Source organism: Eleginops maclovinus, chromosome 4 (genome assembly GCF_036324505.1).
Source record: "Eleginops maclovinus isolate JMC-PN-2008 ecotype Puerto Natales chromosome 4, JC_Emac_rtc_rv5, whole genome shotgun sequence".
Lineage (NCBI taxonomy): Eukaryota > Metazoa > Chordata > Actinopteri > Perciformes > Eleginopidae > Eleginops > Eleginops maclovinus.
The window spans coordinates 13,613,755-13,631,017 of record NC_086352.1 but is presented as its reverse complement, the minus strand read 5'-3'; the positions used below and the strand labels follow the sequence as shown (position 1 = coordinate 13,631,017).

The 17,263-nt window shown below is 40.9% G+C and overlaps 2 protein-coding genes across 7 annotated transcripts; one reads left to right on the top strand and one right to left on the bottom strand.

Annotated features, from left to right (window-relative positions):
• Nucleotides 1-6: 6 nt before the first annotated feature.
• Nucleotides 7-3,477, bottom strand: LOC134862997 (phenazine biosynthesis-like domain-containing protein 1). The gene is made up of 10 exons (XM_063881210.1): nucleotides 3,271-3,477; nucleotides 3,054-3,153; nucleotides 2,434-2,532; nucleotides 2,216-2,325; nucleotides 1,758-1,787; nucleotides 1,536-1,624; nucleotides 1,301-1,392; nucleotides 656-739; nucleotides 371-433; nucleotides 7-245 (listed from the first exon to the last, which is right to left on the bottom strand). The coding sequence occupies exons 1-10, from the start codon at nucleotides 3,352-3,354 to the stop codon at nucleotides 133-135; spliced, it is 864 nt and encodes a 287-aa protein (XP_063737280.1). The 5' UTR covers nucleotides 3,355-3,477; the 3' UTR covers nucleotides 7-132.
• A 535-nt stretch (nucleotides 3,478-4,012) lies between these two features.
• hnrnph3 (heterogeneous nuclear ribonucleoprotein H3 (2H9)) lies at nucleotides 4,013-17,186 on the top strand. 6 transcript variants are annotated; one of them, XM_063881204.1, is made up of 11 exons: nucleotides 4,013-4,100; nucleotides 5,306-5,398; nucleotides 5,762-5,917; nucleotides 6,182-6,325; nucleotides 7,346-7,484; nucleotides 8,260-8,459; nucleotides 14,221-14,316; nucleotides 14,707-14,822; nucleotides 15,345-15,480; nucleotides 16,009-16,065; nucleotides 16,204-17,186. In XM_063881204.1, exons 2-11 carry the CDS (start codon nucleotides 5,311-5,313, stop codon nucleotides 16,278-16,280), a joined length of 1,209 nt encoding a protein of 402 aa, XP_063737274.1. In that variant the 5' UTR covers nucleotides 4,013-4,100; nucleotides 5,306-5,310; the 3' UTR covers nucleotides 16,281-17,186. The 6 variants fall into 6 exon arrangements, with proteins under 6 accessions (XP_063737274.1, XP_063737277.1, XP_063737275.1 ...); XM_063881205.1 differs by having other exon boundaries at nucleotides 4,025-4,085; XM_063881206.1 differs by lacking the exon at nucleotides 4,013-4,100 and adding an exon at nucleotides 4,136-4,414.
• The last annotated feature ends 77 nt before the right edge of the window (nucleotides 17,187-17,263 follow it).

Sequence of the window (17,263 nt, the reverse complement as noted above, 5' to 3'; positions counted from 1 at the left end):
ACAATATTTAATTTAGCTTTTTTATTTAAATCCCGTCTTGTTACTTTTATGAAATCATACATATCCTGTGTCTGGTTCTCTGTGCTGGCACATAATGACTTGTCCCGTCACCCCCAGCTCGTTAGCATGTGGCTATAGTGTGATTGTTCCCTGCAGCACCGTGACGGCCTGTCCAGCGATGTTGATTCTTCCGTCGTCTTTCACTTCTAGTTCCAGCTCCCCCCCTCGACTGGAGCACTGGTAAGCTACACAAACACAGAATATAGTGTCAGCATGAATATTATTATTGTTGTGTTTCTCACTATAATGGCACATTAATGGTTGGTAAAATACTTGTTTTAGAGTTGCTAATCAAAGTGAAAATGGTTACCCAGCATTTTCTTCTTTCCTAGTTCCTTAGACCAGTAGCCACCCAGCACGGTGTGGGCGGAACCTGCAGGGTGACCAAAGACAAAACCAGATTAATACTGTGTGAGTGCTAGACATCAAATGATTTTTTTGCCAGTACCTGTTGCTTGTATACAAATGGGTTGGATTACTTGATTATCAGAGTACTTTACAATTTCAACATGCACACACTGCAAGCCAACTAAGTGTGATTGTGTGATCACAGGGGCAAAAGCAGCAATAGAGTTTGTAGTTTTAATTAGTTTACCAGTAACAGGATCTTCAGCGATGCCGTACCATGGAGCAAAGTATCTGGAGTAGAAGTCGTATCCTGGCTGGCAGTCTGGGGATCCTATTGGTAGATAAAGAAGAATGATTTAATTAACCTTGTAGTTTTCAAACAGGGCTGGCGTTGATAGTGTTCTTTTAACATGTCATATTTGTTAACTCACTTTATCTCCTCAAGTTACTTGGAAGTATGTGCTACTTGAGAACTTTCATTTTCTTCTACTTTTATAGTCATTAAAACTACATTTCAGAGGTTAACACTTTTCTTTACACTCCACTACACATACTTGATAGCTTAATTTAGTACCTTTTGTTAATACAAAATATAATCAACAATATGATGGTATTATATCAATAAGAATGTATTGATCCCCAAGCTACCCAGTAGTAGATCAAATAAATGCAGGACTCCAACGTGTAACAGAGTAATCTTATCTTACTTTTAACTTAAGTGAAAAACATGACCATGTCAACCACTCACAGTGATATGCAACATATAGACAAACTAAAAAAGTTTCACTTCAAATCGTTTAGCATGGCATTTTAGGCACCGGACAACTTGTACTTGTATATATCTTAAAATAATCTGCATGTCTTAACTTTCACTACTTCAAACTCTGGTTACCTCTCATGGTGAGGATTAGTCCTTTCACTCTTCCACTCGTCTCACTGTTCTGAAGAGCAACAGCGTCAACCTTCAGACTGGTTAGCACTGACCTGCAGAAAACACATGTAGCACAGAAGCAAAGTCATTAACAACCCTGGCAAGACACAAATAAGTGATGGATTTAGGAAGCACTACATGAAGGTGTATTACTGTTATACTATTTATATCTGTGTGTTTGAGTCTTGATGCTAACCTTTCACAGCTGTCAGACAGTCGAACCAACAGTTTCTTAGTGATGGAGCACAGCTGCACGTCCTGGATCGGGTGCTTTGCGACTGAAGCCTGAAGAGGAAGAAAAAATTAATGCACACAAATGTAATCGCACTGGCGAATATTGCACAGAGAAAGTTGATCATGACAGTGAAGCTGGAGTCGAGTGTTAAATGTGCTCTCAGAGAGTAGGCGTCTCACTGACCTTTAAGATGTCTTTGAAGCTACTGGCATCCTAAGAAAACAGGTGTTAAGAAGAACAATAAAGTTGGGATTACATCATTCTGTTGTGTTATTGATTACTGCATTGCAAAGTTACTGAAACAAACATTCTTTCAAAAACCTTGCAGTCATAGTGCAGGATGTTTGAGTGTGGATCATCCAGCTGCAGTATGCCGTATGTTACATTATTGTAGGATTGTTCTGGGTTTTACAAAACAAAGGCTTTTCTAGCACTCAATTCCCTACTCATAGAAGCTGATGTGTTCCCATTATGTTCTTTATTATATAGGTTCAGTTTGTCCTTTAATGCGGTTTTGTTTGTAACATTCCTTTCATTGTTTAGTATATGTTTTAGCAAAAGTATGTGTCTACATGCTGTGTGCTACAATTTTGAATTGCTGTTTTTGATAGGTAATGTATAACTGAAGTTGACTTACTAACCTGCTTTGTGGGCGGGTTGAGAGGAAAGTCCATAACGTACCCTTCCCCCTGCAGCGTGACAGCCAGATCTCCACTCCTCGTCTCAAACACCAGTTTGGGATTCACATTCTCTGAGAGAAATGCATAAACACATAGAACACTATGCACAGAGGGAAAGGGTTATACATGGAAGTTAATCTGATGATTTGTTCATGTTTGTGTGTTTTTTGGTAACTTACCCTTATGTTTGAACAGCACTGCTGCAGAGGCTAGAGTTGCATGACCGCACAGATTCACTTCAGTCGTTGGTGTGAACCATCGCAGTCGGAACCTTGATCCTGATAATCACATTGTCAGAGCTGTGCTTTAACACGCATATAACTTCAACATGTCGTCTACACATAACCCTCCACAAAGTGTTACATTTAACAAAGCAACTTTTTATAAGAGTTGGAGGGAAACGGCTTGAAATTAATTAAAATGTTGTAAAATTGTCCTTTTTCAGCCTTGCTTTATGAACTGTACTTTCAGCTATACTGTCTGTAAAGTTGTATCTATTTAGCACATTTTATAGTCTTTTATGTCAAACCAGCTGGTATGAGTACATAAAACTGCACATTCGACACTGTAATTACTGTTGAGGCACTTTTACATGGGCCACTGGCAAATATTTGCATCTTTATGGCTTCATCCCCATTCAACCAACCTCAATAACAATGCATGGGTTGTTAAACATTGGGTTAATGATTGTAATGCTAACCTGTCCCAGACTGATGCATCTTTTAATCCATATGACAAAGCTAAAGACATAATCATTTTTGCATTTGGTTGTGGTAACATATTAAAACCTTTATCTGACCTGTGGTGAAATTGTCAGAGGGGTTGATGCAGGTGATGAAAGCTGTTTCTGACAGGTTCATCTCTGCGGCTATCTTCTGATACAAGTCATCTGTCAGTTCCTGTTAAAAAAAAAAACAGACAATCTTAAATTGTGACAATAATTAAACACTGAAGTACATGATCATGGATGGAAAGCATTACAGCAGGCCTGCTTTAACCAACGTATTGTTACTCACATGCTTAAGTGGACAAATTGCGGCGGGATTTCCCCTGAACGGTAGATTAGAAAAGGCATCTATGGTAAATACTTGAATCTCCATTATGATAAGACTACATAGGAGAAGGACTTCTTTAGGACAATGTGTTTTCACACGGTCGACCTGCTGTAGCCTGTGGACTTTACGCCCTGATAGTTTGTTTTCCGCGTCACGTGTTTTCCAGTCTGGCAATGTTTTTTTCAGTAGCATGAGACTTATCTTAAGGCTTAGACTCTTTGTCTGGTGTCAGAATTGTAATTGTGGTTTCAGAATTGTATTTGTGAGTGAATGCACGTGTTTAAAAAAAGTCATTTTGATCAGATGTGGAAAATGTATGTTCAAAATATACATTAAAATATTAACTTAAAGTTGTAACCTATTGGCCTGTTAAATGCCCTTTAAGATGTGTTTCTGCTGCACTACTTCTTTGCTGAAGGTTATTCATTTTGTGATAAGCACTTTGAATTGCCCTGTTAAAATGTGCTATATATATATATATAACCGTGCCTCAATTAGAAAGAAATATACATTTTGTTGTGTTATGAGCACATTCATGCATCAAAATATCAACTTAGTTGTACGGTAATATTACAATTATTATATTTTAAATCATATTTTGACTCGTTTAGTAACTATTGCTTTTCTTACTCCTGTTCTTATTATTAGACGTAGGATAAAAATACAATTACAATATTTTTTTTCCCACCAAGTCTCGCGATAACATACCTGAGCGGGTTTGCTGATATAACGTTAGTGACACCTGCCTGAGGCTCGGGATAGGGGCAGGAGACCGGGTACGAGAGGCGACTGTGAGATAATTTCATCGTTTCACTTCTGACACACTTAGTCATGCCTGTGGATGTCTATTTTGATGCTCAGTGAGATGGTTAGACTGTTGGGTACAGAACTAGTATGCCATGTACGTTTGACCGCTGTCAGTGTCCTACGGTTAGCCGTAGCTGTTAGCCTGCTAGCTGCTAACATTAGCTGGATGACAGAAGAGAGGCGTTAGCATCGTTAGAACACCCAGGCTGACAGATTCTCTCTTGTGCCTGCCTTCAAACAACTAATCTTACCATATAGTTACTAAACGTCTTGTTAGGATACGTTTGAAAAGCTCTCCGTAAGTTAAGTTGAAGTTAACTTAGTTACGTTAGCTAGCAACATGTTGAGACAGAGTTGGTAAGAGGAAGTAACAAATGTTAGCTTGTTTTGTTTGTTGACAGCTGCAGTAAAGTGCATTATGCTAAATTATTCAAATATTTCCTACTGGGCATTTGTTATTGCATACTGTTCATGTTTCAGATGCAGTGTTTTCGTTATTGGTCATTGTTTATCAGAGGTGTTACAAGTTCTCACATCTTGTACTTAATTAAAAGTGCCATAGGAATACTTTGTCACAAGTCCTGCATTCAAAATGTTTAGTGTCACACACTTTACAAAACAGTTATTCATAACCTCAGCTTCGTACTGAGCTGATGTTGTGCATACTTAAAGTTATTATTGCGCTGAGGATCACAATGAATAACATTATGCATATTTCATGGTTAAATGTTTCTGCTTGGGTTATTATAATGTACTGTACACATGAAAGTAACAGGCTGCTCTTGTTGTATATCTATATCATTAAGTCAGTAGTAGTTTGTTAAACCCTCATCCTGCAGACATAAGTAACTTATAAGGACTACCTATTAACTACTTTAAATGTATTTTCCAAAACATTTGATGTAAAGTAATTCTATAAGCTGTGTCATTAATATGGCCTGAAATAACAAGATTATTATTATTATTATTATTAGGAACGTTACAGTTTATATGTATATTGTGAAAATCTATAGTGGACGATATATGTCGGCAGCATCGGTGACTGACAGGGTGCCCCTACCCCTGATAGTGTGTGACACTTCAAATAAGGACCCATGGCAAACATGAACTCAATAAAGTTCTAGATAGATCTGCATCAGCAAAATTGTGTTTTATAAAATTATTATTTTTGTTGTGCTCTCTGTGGCAGTGAGGATGTCTATGAATGATGAGGGATATGTGGTTCGGATCAGAGGACTCCCCTGGTCCTGCACACAGGAGGAGGTCGCCAGTTTCTTCTCTGGTGAGAATACACACATCTTAACAGCTTGAGGCGTAAAACTATTTAGTAGTAAGACTGAAATGAATCTACTCAATTACTGCAACTATTTTGCTTAGTGTTGAAGTTGGGATTCTTTTTTAATGCAACGTATCATTTGTGACTGTCAAAGAGTACAAAGCTGACAACCTGTTACACAAATACATTTATTTCACACAAGAGAACTTTCAGGATATCAGGTTAATCAGAGCATGGACTGTTTTCTGCGTTCTGTAGCTCCAAATAGCTCTCGTAAGATCCATTCAGTTGTACCCTGTAGATTTTCTGTTATGACAGGAATTGTCTTGGTGTAGGCTTTGTTCTAAGCAAATCTATTATCATTTACAGACTGTGACATCGTTGGGAAAGTAAACGGAGTATGCTTTACCTACTCTAAAGAAGGCCGTCCCAGTGGAGAGGCATTTATTGAGTTGAAAATGTCTGAGGATTTCAAGAATGCTCTCTCCAAGGACCGTAAATACATGGGACACCGATACATAGAGGGTAAGCAATATAACCGATTATAGCAGACTGATGTTCCACTAAGAGTTAAACTGTGTGGACTTTCTCTTGGTATCAGTATATTGGTATCAGGTACTCTCATATATTGCAGCAATTCTTCAAATGGTCAAAGTGCAGTTTACCCTGTTGCTGACATTTCAGATGGTGCTTCCTGTGTGTTTGCATTGCGTGTAAACATACTTTTCTGGGCTAAAGTTTTATGTTTTCATGTTAAAAACAGACCTGTGTGTTTTTTGTTTGTCTCAGTGTTCAAGTCGAACCGTAGTGAGATGGACTGGGTGCTGAAACGCAGCGGTCCTGCTGACTATGACAGCTGCAGCGGCTGCATGCTGCGGCTCAGAGGCCTCCCCTTCGGCTGCAGCAAGGAGGAGATTGTTCAGTTCTTCTCAGGTACGGGAGCATTTAAAGTTTTGTTACTGTTACTACAGCTAGATCTCTCATATTTATGTATAACCCTGTGTCGCATAAAGTGTCTCCATTGTTCCAAAAGGCCCAGGTAGAACTGAAAACCACAATATCTCATTATCGCATCTCTAATAAAAATATATATGTTTGTGTAATCTGGTACAACAATCAACTTTTCATTTACATGTACCGTTTCATTTCTGAACGGGTATCATGACAAATTCAAACTAATGCCAACTACAATTTGACGCTGCTTTCCACTTTCCCGATACGCATAAACATCGTCACATTGTTTTCTCTCGCTTACAAAGTTGTGTTCATTTTTCTTTAGTCAAGATGTGTGTGTCATGTTCTTGTACTTCTGTTATACAGTGTTTACAAATCTGTCATTTTATGAGTTAGTAGTCTGCTCTTCACTAGGGCTGCACAATAAAACTAAATATGCGGTCAAATTGAAATCATAATTTCGCTATTACCTGCGATAAGTAAACAAGGTTCAAATGTATTTAACACTACTTCACTTCTACTTTCATTATAATTATTATTAACTGTTAAATAATTACCTACATTTTTTGGGGAACATTAATTACATTTAATTGCTTACAGTTTCAGTACTTATATATTGTGCAGCCCTACCGTTACCGTGTCTGTGTTACGTCAACAGTTGGTTTTACCTGCATATTCTATGACCTTGATGTCATACCTCCTAAAGGGCATTTAACGATACGATAGGCTGGGCTAATGTTTCATCTACATTCCCCTTAATGTTATAGCTGCTGACTACAACCCAATATTTTAGTTTCATCCCCTCAACGGACAGCTTACAAGTTTAAGTTCCTCTGAGATGCCCCATTTTAATGCTGTCTTATCAGATATTACTGCTTATATTTATTTCCCCGCATTTATCCTGAAAGCTCCAGATATGAAGTGGGTTTTGTTATATCTATTCCATACATCTATCAGTCTACCTACCGACCTCTGTATTTATGTGTGCTTGGGTTGAAGGGTTGAGAATCGTGCCAAATGGGATTACTCTGCCAGTGGACTACCAGGGGAGGAGCACAGGGGAAGCCTTCGTGCAGTTTGCCTCAAAGGAGATAGCAGAAAAGGCTCTGGGGAAACACAAGGAAAGAATAGGGCACAGGTGGGACGGATGGGAAGGGGACGGGCTGGACTGGGATGGGCTTCTAATGCAGTGTTTAACGGGTGGTCATATTAGAGTAATTATGGTATTAATGGGATGGGTACTGTGATGGTTGAATGATAAGCATGGGTTGGTGTGCTAGAATAATAAAACAATGATAAAGTGGGTAAATGAATTGGGTGGGTCATGTGATAATTATTAATATGGGTATGGGATGGGTTTAATGGGTTTATGTATTGTAACAATGGTGAGATGTTGAATAATGGGATGAAAGGTAATTTATCTAACCTGTAATTTAAAGCTGGTGTGAGTATTCTATGCAATATACAGATTGTGTTGGTGGTCTAAGACCTGAGCGCTCTATTTATTTCTGTTAAAGCAACATTAGGGTATGTTTAATATCATCATTGGCACTTTATTTATAACTTTGTATAGATTTTATAGATAGTTTGCAGTTGCAGAGGGGATTAAGCGTAGTAAAGCAGAGGTTAGTCAAGGAAGCCTCTACCATTAAAACTCCAAACTACTTTTAGCAGTTTTTGTTAATTAAAGTAATCAATCTAAAAGCTTTAGCATTTTCCCTATTTACCACAGCCCAGTTAATGATGAGATTTCTTCCTTTAGAAACTAATTAGACCACTATTAGAATATTTGTTATGTGTTTGTTTACCTTCTCTCTATGTAAATAATCTGTTGCTGTAATCTGAACCAAGCCATTTCTGCTCCTGAACCCTCTCCTCTGCCCCCTCCACCTCATGGGCCGCTTACATTGCAGGTACATAGAGATTTTTAAGAGCAGTCGTAATGAGATCAGAGCCTACTACGAGCTGCCCAGACGAGGGATGGGGGCCCAGAGGCCGGGGCCCTACGACAGACCCATGATGGGGGGCCCCAGAGGAGGGTTCTTTGGGCCCGGGCCTGGCCGAGGTGGGGCTCTGATGGACACCATGAGGAGCGGAGGGTGCTATAGAGGAGGTACGAAGAGTTCGGTATTTCTGCATACAAGAAGATTAAAGAAGGTGTATTTGGGCAGTGCTGATTCTGGACAGTACCATTTAGGTTAGAACAAAATTTCAACAGTAAACATTTTGAAAATCATAGCCTGACCTGGTTTAACATTTTCTGACTGTACTTTAGTGCAACAGTATAACAACTATATATACAAAAATCAAGTTTTCAGTTTAGTCAAGCTTCCATTGTCCATCACTCAGTGCTTTGAGTAGCTGGTGAGCTGACGCGCCCTTTTTAGTAAGACAGTCTGCAAGTTGGTCTTTTGTGTTGCTCCACAGCACACGTTCAATCCTTTGCATTTGGACAAGTTCTTTGATGCTACTTATCTCCAGGCGAAGTCTTTTCTCAGAGACAGACTTTGTAGACTTAAGTGCATCAACAAGTGAATGGTTGTCTGTCACACAGATTATAGGTGGTGCGTGTGCAGCGCCACCTGATGTCAGTTCTGAGAACAATGTCGCTAGAAAAATTGCATTGTCTATTCCATCAGACATAGCCAATGTTTCTCCAGCAAGTGTACTTCGCACAACCCTTTTTACTTTCTTTGATTGCCAAGAAAGTGGTGAAAATGTACCATCTTCTCCCATCAAAACAATTAAATGTCCTCCTTGAGTGCCTCCATCTGAAAGATTTCCAAAGGAGGCATCACTGAACATGACAATCTTGAGAGCACTCTCACTTCCCAAGTGTTGGAAGCATAACACAACTTTCTTGGATTTCAGCTTACACACTATTCTGTTTGCCTCGTGAATTGTTTGCACTGTTGCATTCTTAAGCTTAGAGGCCAGGTTGCTAGCATCAAACATGACGTCTGGTCTGCTTTGCCTTGCTACCCAGAGAATCTGACCTATCTTTGATCGGAGTTGATCCTTTTCCTCTTCATGAAGTAGAGAGTCTTGCTTGACAGCTCGCGAAGGAGCCATATGTATGGGCTGCATGTGTTGGATGTAATTCTCCTGGTGAACCTGCACAGCATTCTTAACAGTCACAAAGTCTATTCCAACATAGCAGAAACGATCATGCTCTTCACGTCCCACTTGAAAGACTGACCTGAGGTAGGGTATCACCGTTTCAGAGAAGCTTTGGGTGCCTCCCCATATGAAGTCGTCGACATGACAGGCCAGTACCCCAGTTACAGCACAGTCTTTGTCAGTCCAATAGAAAACAGCGGGGTCTACTTTGGACACTTTGCCCCCTGCTTCCAGCACCATCTCTTTCACTCTGTTGTACCAGTACAGTGAGGCATCTGCCAAACCATACACACATTTTTTGAGCTTCCATAATGTTCCTTTGCAGTCAACCTCAGGGGGAGGCCTGATGTAAATGTCACGTGACAGCTCTACACCCTGTAGGAACGCAGCTTTTATGTCCATGGAATGTAGTGTCCATTGTCTTTGACAGATAACAGACAAAAGTAGTCGAAGTGATTCAGTAGCACATGTTGGCGAATCTTTCTGTAGGTCTGACACTTTAAGCTCTTCAAAACCTCTTGCCACTAACCTTGCTTTAGGTACTATGCCAGCGGAGGTCTCTTTCAGAGTGCATACCCATCGGGTGCTGATGCTCCTTTGTCCTTTGTCTTGAACAGCTTCAAACACTTGTTATCATTCCAATTCTTTATCTCCTCCTGTTTAGCTTTGTCAAATGACACATCTCTTGTTATTAGCACATCCTCAGTGTTATCTGTTGTTGTGACGGAGGGCTCGATCTGAAGATCATTCAACTTTGATACATCAACTGAATCAGTCTTGCCCGCAACATTGCATGGTTCAATGTATAGCAAATTGTACCAGCTTTTGTATTTGCCCGTAGCTTTACCTGCTCGACCAAGAACTTCTGCTCTGTGTGTAGTTCCACTATGGCCGTCTCTGTAATTCAGAATTTGCCCCGTTTTCAGCGGGACATCGGTTCTCAGTTCTACGTCATTGTGTATCCCTGTGTCATCATCTGCTTGGTGTGTTTCAGTCTCCACCTGTGTGAGTACTCCTGTTCCTGTATCATCCACGCCACTGTCAACAGAAGTGTGATCATCTGCAGTGTCTGTCAGCAGGTTATGTCTCTGTCCAAAGTCTTTGGTACTTTCTGAATTGTCATTGACAGCTTGTTGTTCATCAGCTTCTTTTCTGTCTTTCATAAGTCTCAGGTAGTGCACCCGAACACATGCACCACCATGTCTGACAAACACCACTGCTCCATCTTGGCCTATCACAGTGCCTGGTCCTTTCCACTCTGGGCAATCTACTCTCTTGTAGTACACCTTGTCACCCATCTCGTATCTCTCATTTGTACTACGTAGCTGTTTACGCAGTGCTCTCCTTATTCTCTCTGAACACTCTGCCTCGGTAAATGCCCTTCTTGCTGCATGCAAGGCAGAGATGTGTTTTGCTACCCACTCACTTTTTGTACGGCCCTCTAAGGCTGGTGGCTTGTCAGTCAGCACAGAGGGCAAGTTAGGGTTCTGTCCAAACACCAACTGATGGGGACTGTAACCGTGAACATTTTGCATGGTATTCTTTGCCATAAGCGCCCAGTCCAAGGCAATGTCCCAATCACAGTCGTTTCCGTTTCTCAATTTCTGTATGATCTCAGTCAATGTTTGATTGTGACGTTCACAAAGTCCATTACTCCAAGGGCTGTACGCAGCTGTTGTCTTCACTTCGATGTTAAAGTTACCTGCCATATCTCTGACCTCATCATTGTTGAACTCTCCTCCATTGTCGCTGAACAGCTTCTGAGGTGGGCCATGCACGCTTATCCAGTCATGAATGAAGTGTTTAACAATCTCAGATCCTGCCTTTGTGGTCAGAATGCTTCCTGCACTAAATCTTGTGAATTGATCGATAATATGAAGATACCACAGACCTGGCTTTAGTTCGTGAAGGTCTACTGCCACCGTTTCATTGTGCTGAGATGCGAGAGGAAGACCAACAGCAGGTCTAGGTTTCATCTTACTGTATCTCCGACATGTCTCACACTCACTTACAATTTTCTCGAGAATGATGGCACATTCTGCATCTTTTGTGCCTGAACTAGACAGAAGCCTCAGCAATCGCTCAGCGGAGGCATGACCAAACTGTCTGTGAAGTTTCACTAGCATTTTTTGTTTTTCAGCTTTGCTCATGTTCTCTGTGACAGCCAGTATTTCTTCATCGCTGTGTTCATTAGAAGCGCCACCTCCAGTGGCTACAAGGACGCAGTCATCACTTTGGGAGAGTTCACCCCCAGTGTCCATAATGTTCACACAGTAATGCCCAGAGCTTGTAAAGTCTAATTGTACAGGTTGATTGAACATCACTGCACTGTCATTTTCCATGTTGAGAACAGTCCCTGCTTTTTTCATGGACGACTTGCTTAAGAGCAGTGGAATCTTTGCTGGAACAACTTCAATCTCAATGTTGCACTTTGTTTGGCCAATCTTTGCAGGAATTTTCAGTTTTCTGGTGGAGTGGACCACTTTGCCATCCCCAAACTTGAATGGTCTTTTACTGCTTTGCTCTGTCTTTTTCATTTTCTCTGACTCACTTTTGCTTAGTCCTGTAATATAGCTATCTAGCCATTCCTCTCCACACACAGTACGTGTGCATGCAGTGTCTATTATTGCAGAGCCAAAACATTCTGTCAAAAATATTTCTGCATCAGTGGGTGACTCTTTTGCGAAGAGAGTGATGTTACACTCATCAATGTCATTAGCTACACAGTCTTGAGTTAATTTGACATGCTCACCCTTGTGTGGACAGTCCCTAGCCCAGTGGAATGTACTTTGGCAAATGGCACATTTTGATCGGCGCCCGAGCTTGTCCAATGGGTTAGTGCCTGGCAGAGTTGATTTTGACTGTTCACCTTTTTGCCACGGCAATCTGCTACTTTGTCGCCTCTGTGTAGTAGTGACATACGCGATGTCTTGCTTTATTCCCATCGTTTGAGCAGGCATCTTCCCTCCAAAAATCCTTTTCAGCGCAGACTTCATCGAGGCAAATGTTAAATCCGTACATGCCGTCAGCGCTAACTGTCTATCTTTAACTTCGACACATGCTGTGTCAAGCAACTTGAAACCTAACACAGCATCGGGCAATTCCATCTTGTACTTGCGCATTCTTAAGTAACGTTGCTCAAACTCAATTATGTAGTCAGTCATTGACAAGTTACTGTCTCTCGTTATCCGATCAAAATTCGAATAGGCTTCATACGTTATGTCCTTTTCTTCTTTCAGAAACAGTTTATCAAGTGCATCTAACAAAGTTTGCATACCAGCGTCTTTGTTCAGGTCATCAATAGGTACTTCCATAGCCGTTTCTCGCGCTCGCCCAGTTAGCGCCAAAGCCACCGCAAGAGCCTGTTTCTTTTTTCCAAGATCTGTAACTCGTGCCCACACTTGGACCTCATTTTTCCAGCTTTCATACGACTTTCCTTCGTCGAAGGTCGGCGGAATCTTGTAATTTGCGGCAGCCATCCTCTGCTACCAATGTTAACTCATAGAAAACACCGTGTTTCTTTTGGATCACTTTACTAGTTCCACACGATGTTCAACCGTACTACCAACACCGGAACCCCGGTAACCGCTTCCGGTCCGTATCAAAATAAAAGTATTTGAACCTGAAATACATAGTTAACAAGTAGAACCGAACAATGCTTTATAATCCTGCAGAAGCCTGTGTTGTATTCATGAAGCAGTTTAAATTCATCACAGAAAAAATAATAGCGCTTGTTTTTCATTCACGGTTAAACGGCTGAATGGCCCTAAGTGCAGTGGCGGCTGGTGAACATTTTTTTGGGGGGGGCGCAGTTGGGCGGCACGGTTTAAATAGCACTTTTTTAGAGGTTTAGCTTAAGACAGTTGGTTAGGTGGCTGCGGCCACATTCGTGCTTCTTACATTTTTGTGTGAAGTGCTTTAGATCCTTCATCCCGGTTGTAGTCCAAAGTGTTTCAGTCCCAGGACTTTGAAATAACAGACAAGGGAAACAAAAAAAGGCATTGCTCACTGTACAACCAGCTAACCAATTCCGCTTAGCATACAAGTTTGAGGAGAAAGTCCGAGTGTAGGTTCTCCCCGCGATCAGTGGTCGTCTGTTGAATGTTTAAATCCGGACGCTCGGGTCCCAAGTCTTTCAATTTCTTCTTTTCGACATCTGATAGTCGATGAAACGGTGTTTTAAGTAGAGCTTGCACGGAGTTCTCAGCCATCGATGTCGCCATATTCACTCAATCTAAGTTTCAGCTAGCTACGGTGCTGCTCTTTACGCTTGTGGTTAGGGAATGATAACGATGCTGATTCGCCGAAATAGTCCAATCGCGTATCTAAGAATGTCACATTGAACTAAGAAACAATGCCATTGGCTGTGGGCGCAAAGATTTGCGCCCACAGATCTAAGTTTCATCCTCCAATGAAAAGCTATCCTTGCTAAAATGACTGAGAAAAGTATAAGCTCTCCCATAGACTCCCATGTTATCGGCGCCCACGGACGGTAGCCGACCTGCCTATTCTCAGAAAAGGCGAATGGCAATATATTATGTCCGGACACATTTTAGCGGTTCTTGACAGTGGTCTCCCATACACATTTAACCCATAAACACGGTACATTTCTTATTTCAATTATGTTGTATATATAACGTTTTTTAACTCAAAAAGTCAGGGTGGGCGGCGCCCAAGCGCCCACTATTGACGCACCGCCACTGCCTAAGTGTCATTCTTTCCTGCTTACATTTGTTGTGTTCGTCTGTGTCCAGGTTACGGTGAATTTGACAGCTACAACGGTTTCAACAACTACTGCTTTGACAACGGCATGTTTGATGAGCGAGTGAGAGGAGAGAGAGGAGGAAGAGGTGAAGTCATTTTCTGCAGGATTTAGCAAAACGGAAGAAATGTCTCAATTTCTATTTAGATTTTAGAATCCCTGCTGAAAGGCTCAAAGGGCTTCCACGTATTGCTTTGTTTACATCTAGTCAGGGATCCTGTATCATTGTTCGTCTTCCAAATGCATCGAGGTGTGGCATGAATTTAAAATGTTCTGAAACTAAAAACTAAGACGTTGTTCATTGTCAGTGTGAAGAAGTACAGTTAGGATTGGATTCTCTAAAAGCAGTGACCTTTTATTATTTTCTATTGCGATTAAGTAAATTAAACATTTGTATGTGATTATTTCTCTGTTCTACTTTCCTAAATGATGCATTATTAATCTGTGGATGTGTGTGTGTGTGTGTGTTTTGGCTCAGGGATGGGAGGCCACGGTTACGGTGGTCAAGGTGATGTTGGTTCAGGATTCCACAACGGCCATTTTGTTCACATGAGGGGCTTACCTTTCCGTGCCACAGAGGGAGACATCGCTAAAGTGAGAGCACACACCGAGACCAGTTCCTTTTGTTATCCCTCTTGATTGTACGGTTATAAAGCATAATGGCATTAGTGTGCTGCAGGAGGTCCAATCTTTATTGTGGAATTTCAGCTGGCACCATCAGATCTGAAGCTGTCACAACAGAAGCTTGAAGATTCATTTTTGACAAATCCATCCTAAATATTCAGCTTCTTATCAGGAACCAGGACCCTTTAATGAACTTGTTACAACATATAATGTATATATACTGCAGGGAACACATCATATATGCCTATCATTCTCTTTTTTATCATCCTTTCATCCTATCGATGGTATGATTTGGAAGACAGGTTGCATTCTAAATGGGGGTGTTAAAATGTCCATGATGTCTCTGAAGCTATTTCTGTTTCAGCTTGCATGTGTTCATACTGTACAGAGGTGTGTCACCCAGACCAGTGAGCTACTACATTTGGATAATCACTGAGAGACTCGTGTGTATGCCTGTGTTCACAGTACATTAATCTCTCTCTGTTCCTGTAGTTCTTCTCTCCTTTGAATCCGCTGAGGGTCCACATCGATGTGGCTCCTAACGGAAAGTCGACTGGAGAAGCCGATGTGGAGTTTCACTGCCATGAAGACGCTGTGGCAGCCATGTCCAAAGACAAGAACCACATGCGTATGTCCTCCTTTCCATAATAATAACATTAATAATAGAACAAATTCAGACCGTTGAAATGTGGTCTACCTGCTGTGGGATGAGGGCAGTAGAAGCATTTATTTTAGCCACCTAAAAAAATCTATATGGGTTTAGGTGTACGCTATATTTAGAATTTCTTCACCGCTCTACCTTGCTGACAGACCGCCTTTTCCAATGGGCAACTGAAGCCGTTATCTATGCTTGATTCAAAGCCACCAGCCTTTGACAAAAACAACCATTTCCCTCACACAGAAGGTGTACCGCTTAATAACTAAGAACTGCTAGAAAACGGTCTTTTGTTCCCTGTGGGAAACGGCCATCTGACAGCGAGGTAAAGTGGCAGGAAATTCTAGATATATGGTACACAGGTGGGCCTTTACTCTCCTGGCTGTGCACTCTTTTGAAATGGGGTCATGCCGACTTCCCTCTACTGAATGTAATGCACAATCACAGCCGCAGAAACACCAGTTCTTCAGTCTGAATGATGGATTGATCTTTCCTCCACAGAACACCGCTACATCGAGCTGTTCCTTAATTCAACAGCCAGTGGCGCAGCTGAAATGGGTGAGTTTTCATTCGCTTTCATGATAAATAAAAGTTAGTTTTTATCTTGTATTTTTTCTCAGATCTCTCTTTACAGCCATTAGAAATGACATCACACATTTTTACACAAACTTTTCTTTTTCAATCCCTCCCTTTCAGGTCGTGGTGGTGGTTACTACGATAACGTAGGAGGGGGCGGAGGCTCACGGGGCAGCGGGATACGAGGTTCATACTGAGGATGTGATCCCACTCTTCTAATCCATCCTGACGTGTGTGTCTTCAGGCCACATTTACTCCATTTCTTTTTTAAGCAGGAGAGCTGATTTGAAGTCAGTGGCTTGTTTTAATTTTGAGGTTGTATTAAAACCTGTTGATACGAGAACAGAGCAGATAAGACCTCAACAAGCACTGTTATAAAACACGTCTTAAGAGCAAAAGAGGAACAATGCTGCCTTTTAATGGTCAGATGTCGGAGCCGTTGTTGGCACTTAATGAGGTTAATTACTCTAATAGGAGATCTCTTGTTCAATTAGAAAATGGAATATTTTTTCTTGATCCGCATTAAATGCCATCTTTTTTTTAGCTGTCTGATTAAGAGAACTTAAACAACATTTTATTTTCCCATAGTTATGAAAGACTATTTAAAGGAGGAAACTGCGTTGCAGTTTGAGTTATATAGGTGGAAAGCACTTTACTTTGTCTTGTTTCAATGAAGGCAGGAGATATGGTCGGATGGAGACACAAACAGCTGTTGAGTTAAATAGGTTGATGAAAACGTTTTGATTTGTTGGGTGTGATGACGCTCTTTAGGAGGTAGAGCAGTTAGAAGCAATCTCAAAACATTACCAATGTCTTTAGGGAAGAAGTTCTGTTAACCATTTTAAAATCAGTTTATTTTGAGCATCCTGTTCTATGCGGATTCAAACCGGACTTTAGATCAGCTTCCCTGCTCTGAAAAGTTGTTCAGTGTGAGCCAGTGTGTTTTTTATGAATGTTTTCACAGTTCATTACAGAATTTCAAACTAAGTTGAATATTATATTCCACAAGGTGGAAGTAAAATAAAAAAACTCTATATTTGAGCTGTATAAAAGCTTAAGCAGCTGTTGTACATTTTGCGTAATAAATTTTATATTTAATTGTCTTTTTGTCCCCATGTCTCTTACATCACGTTGAAAAGGAAGTTGTTTTATGGAAAAGGTAAAGGGCCATATGTTCAAA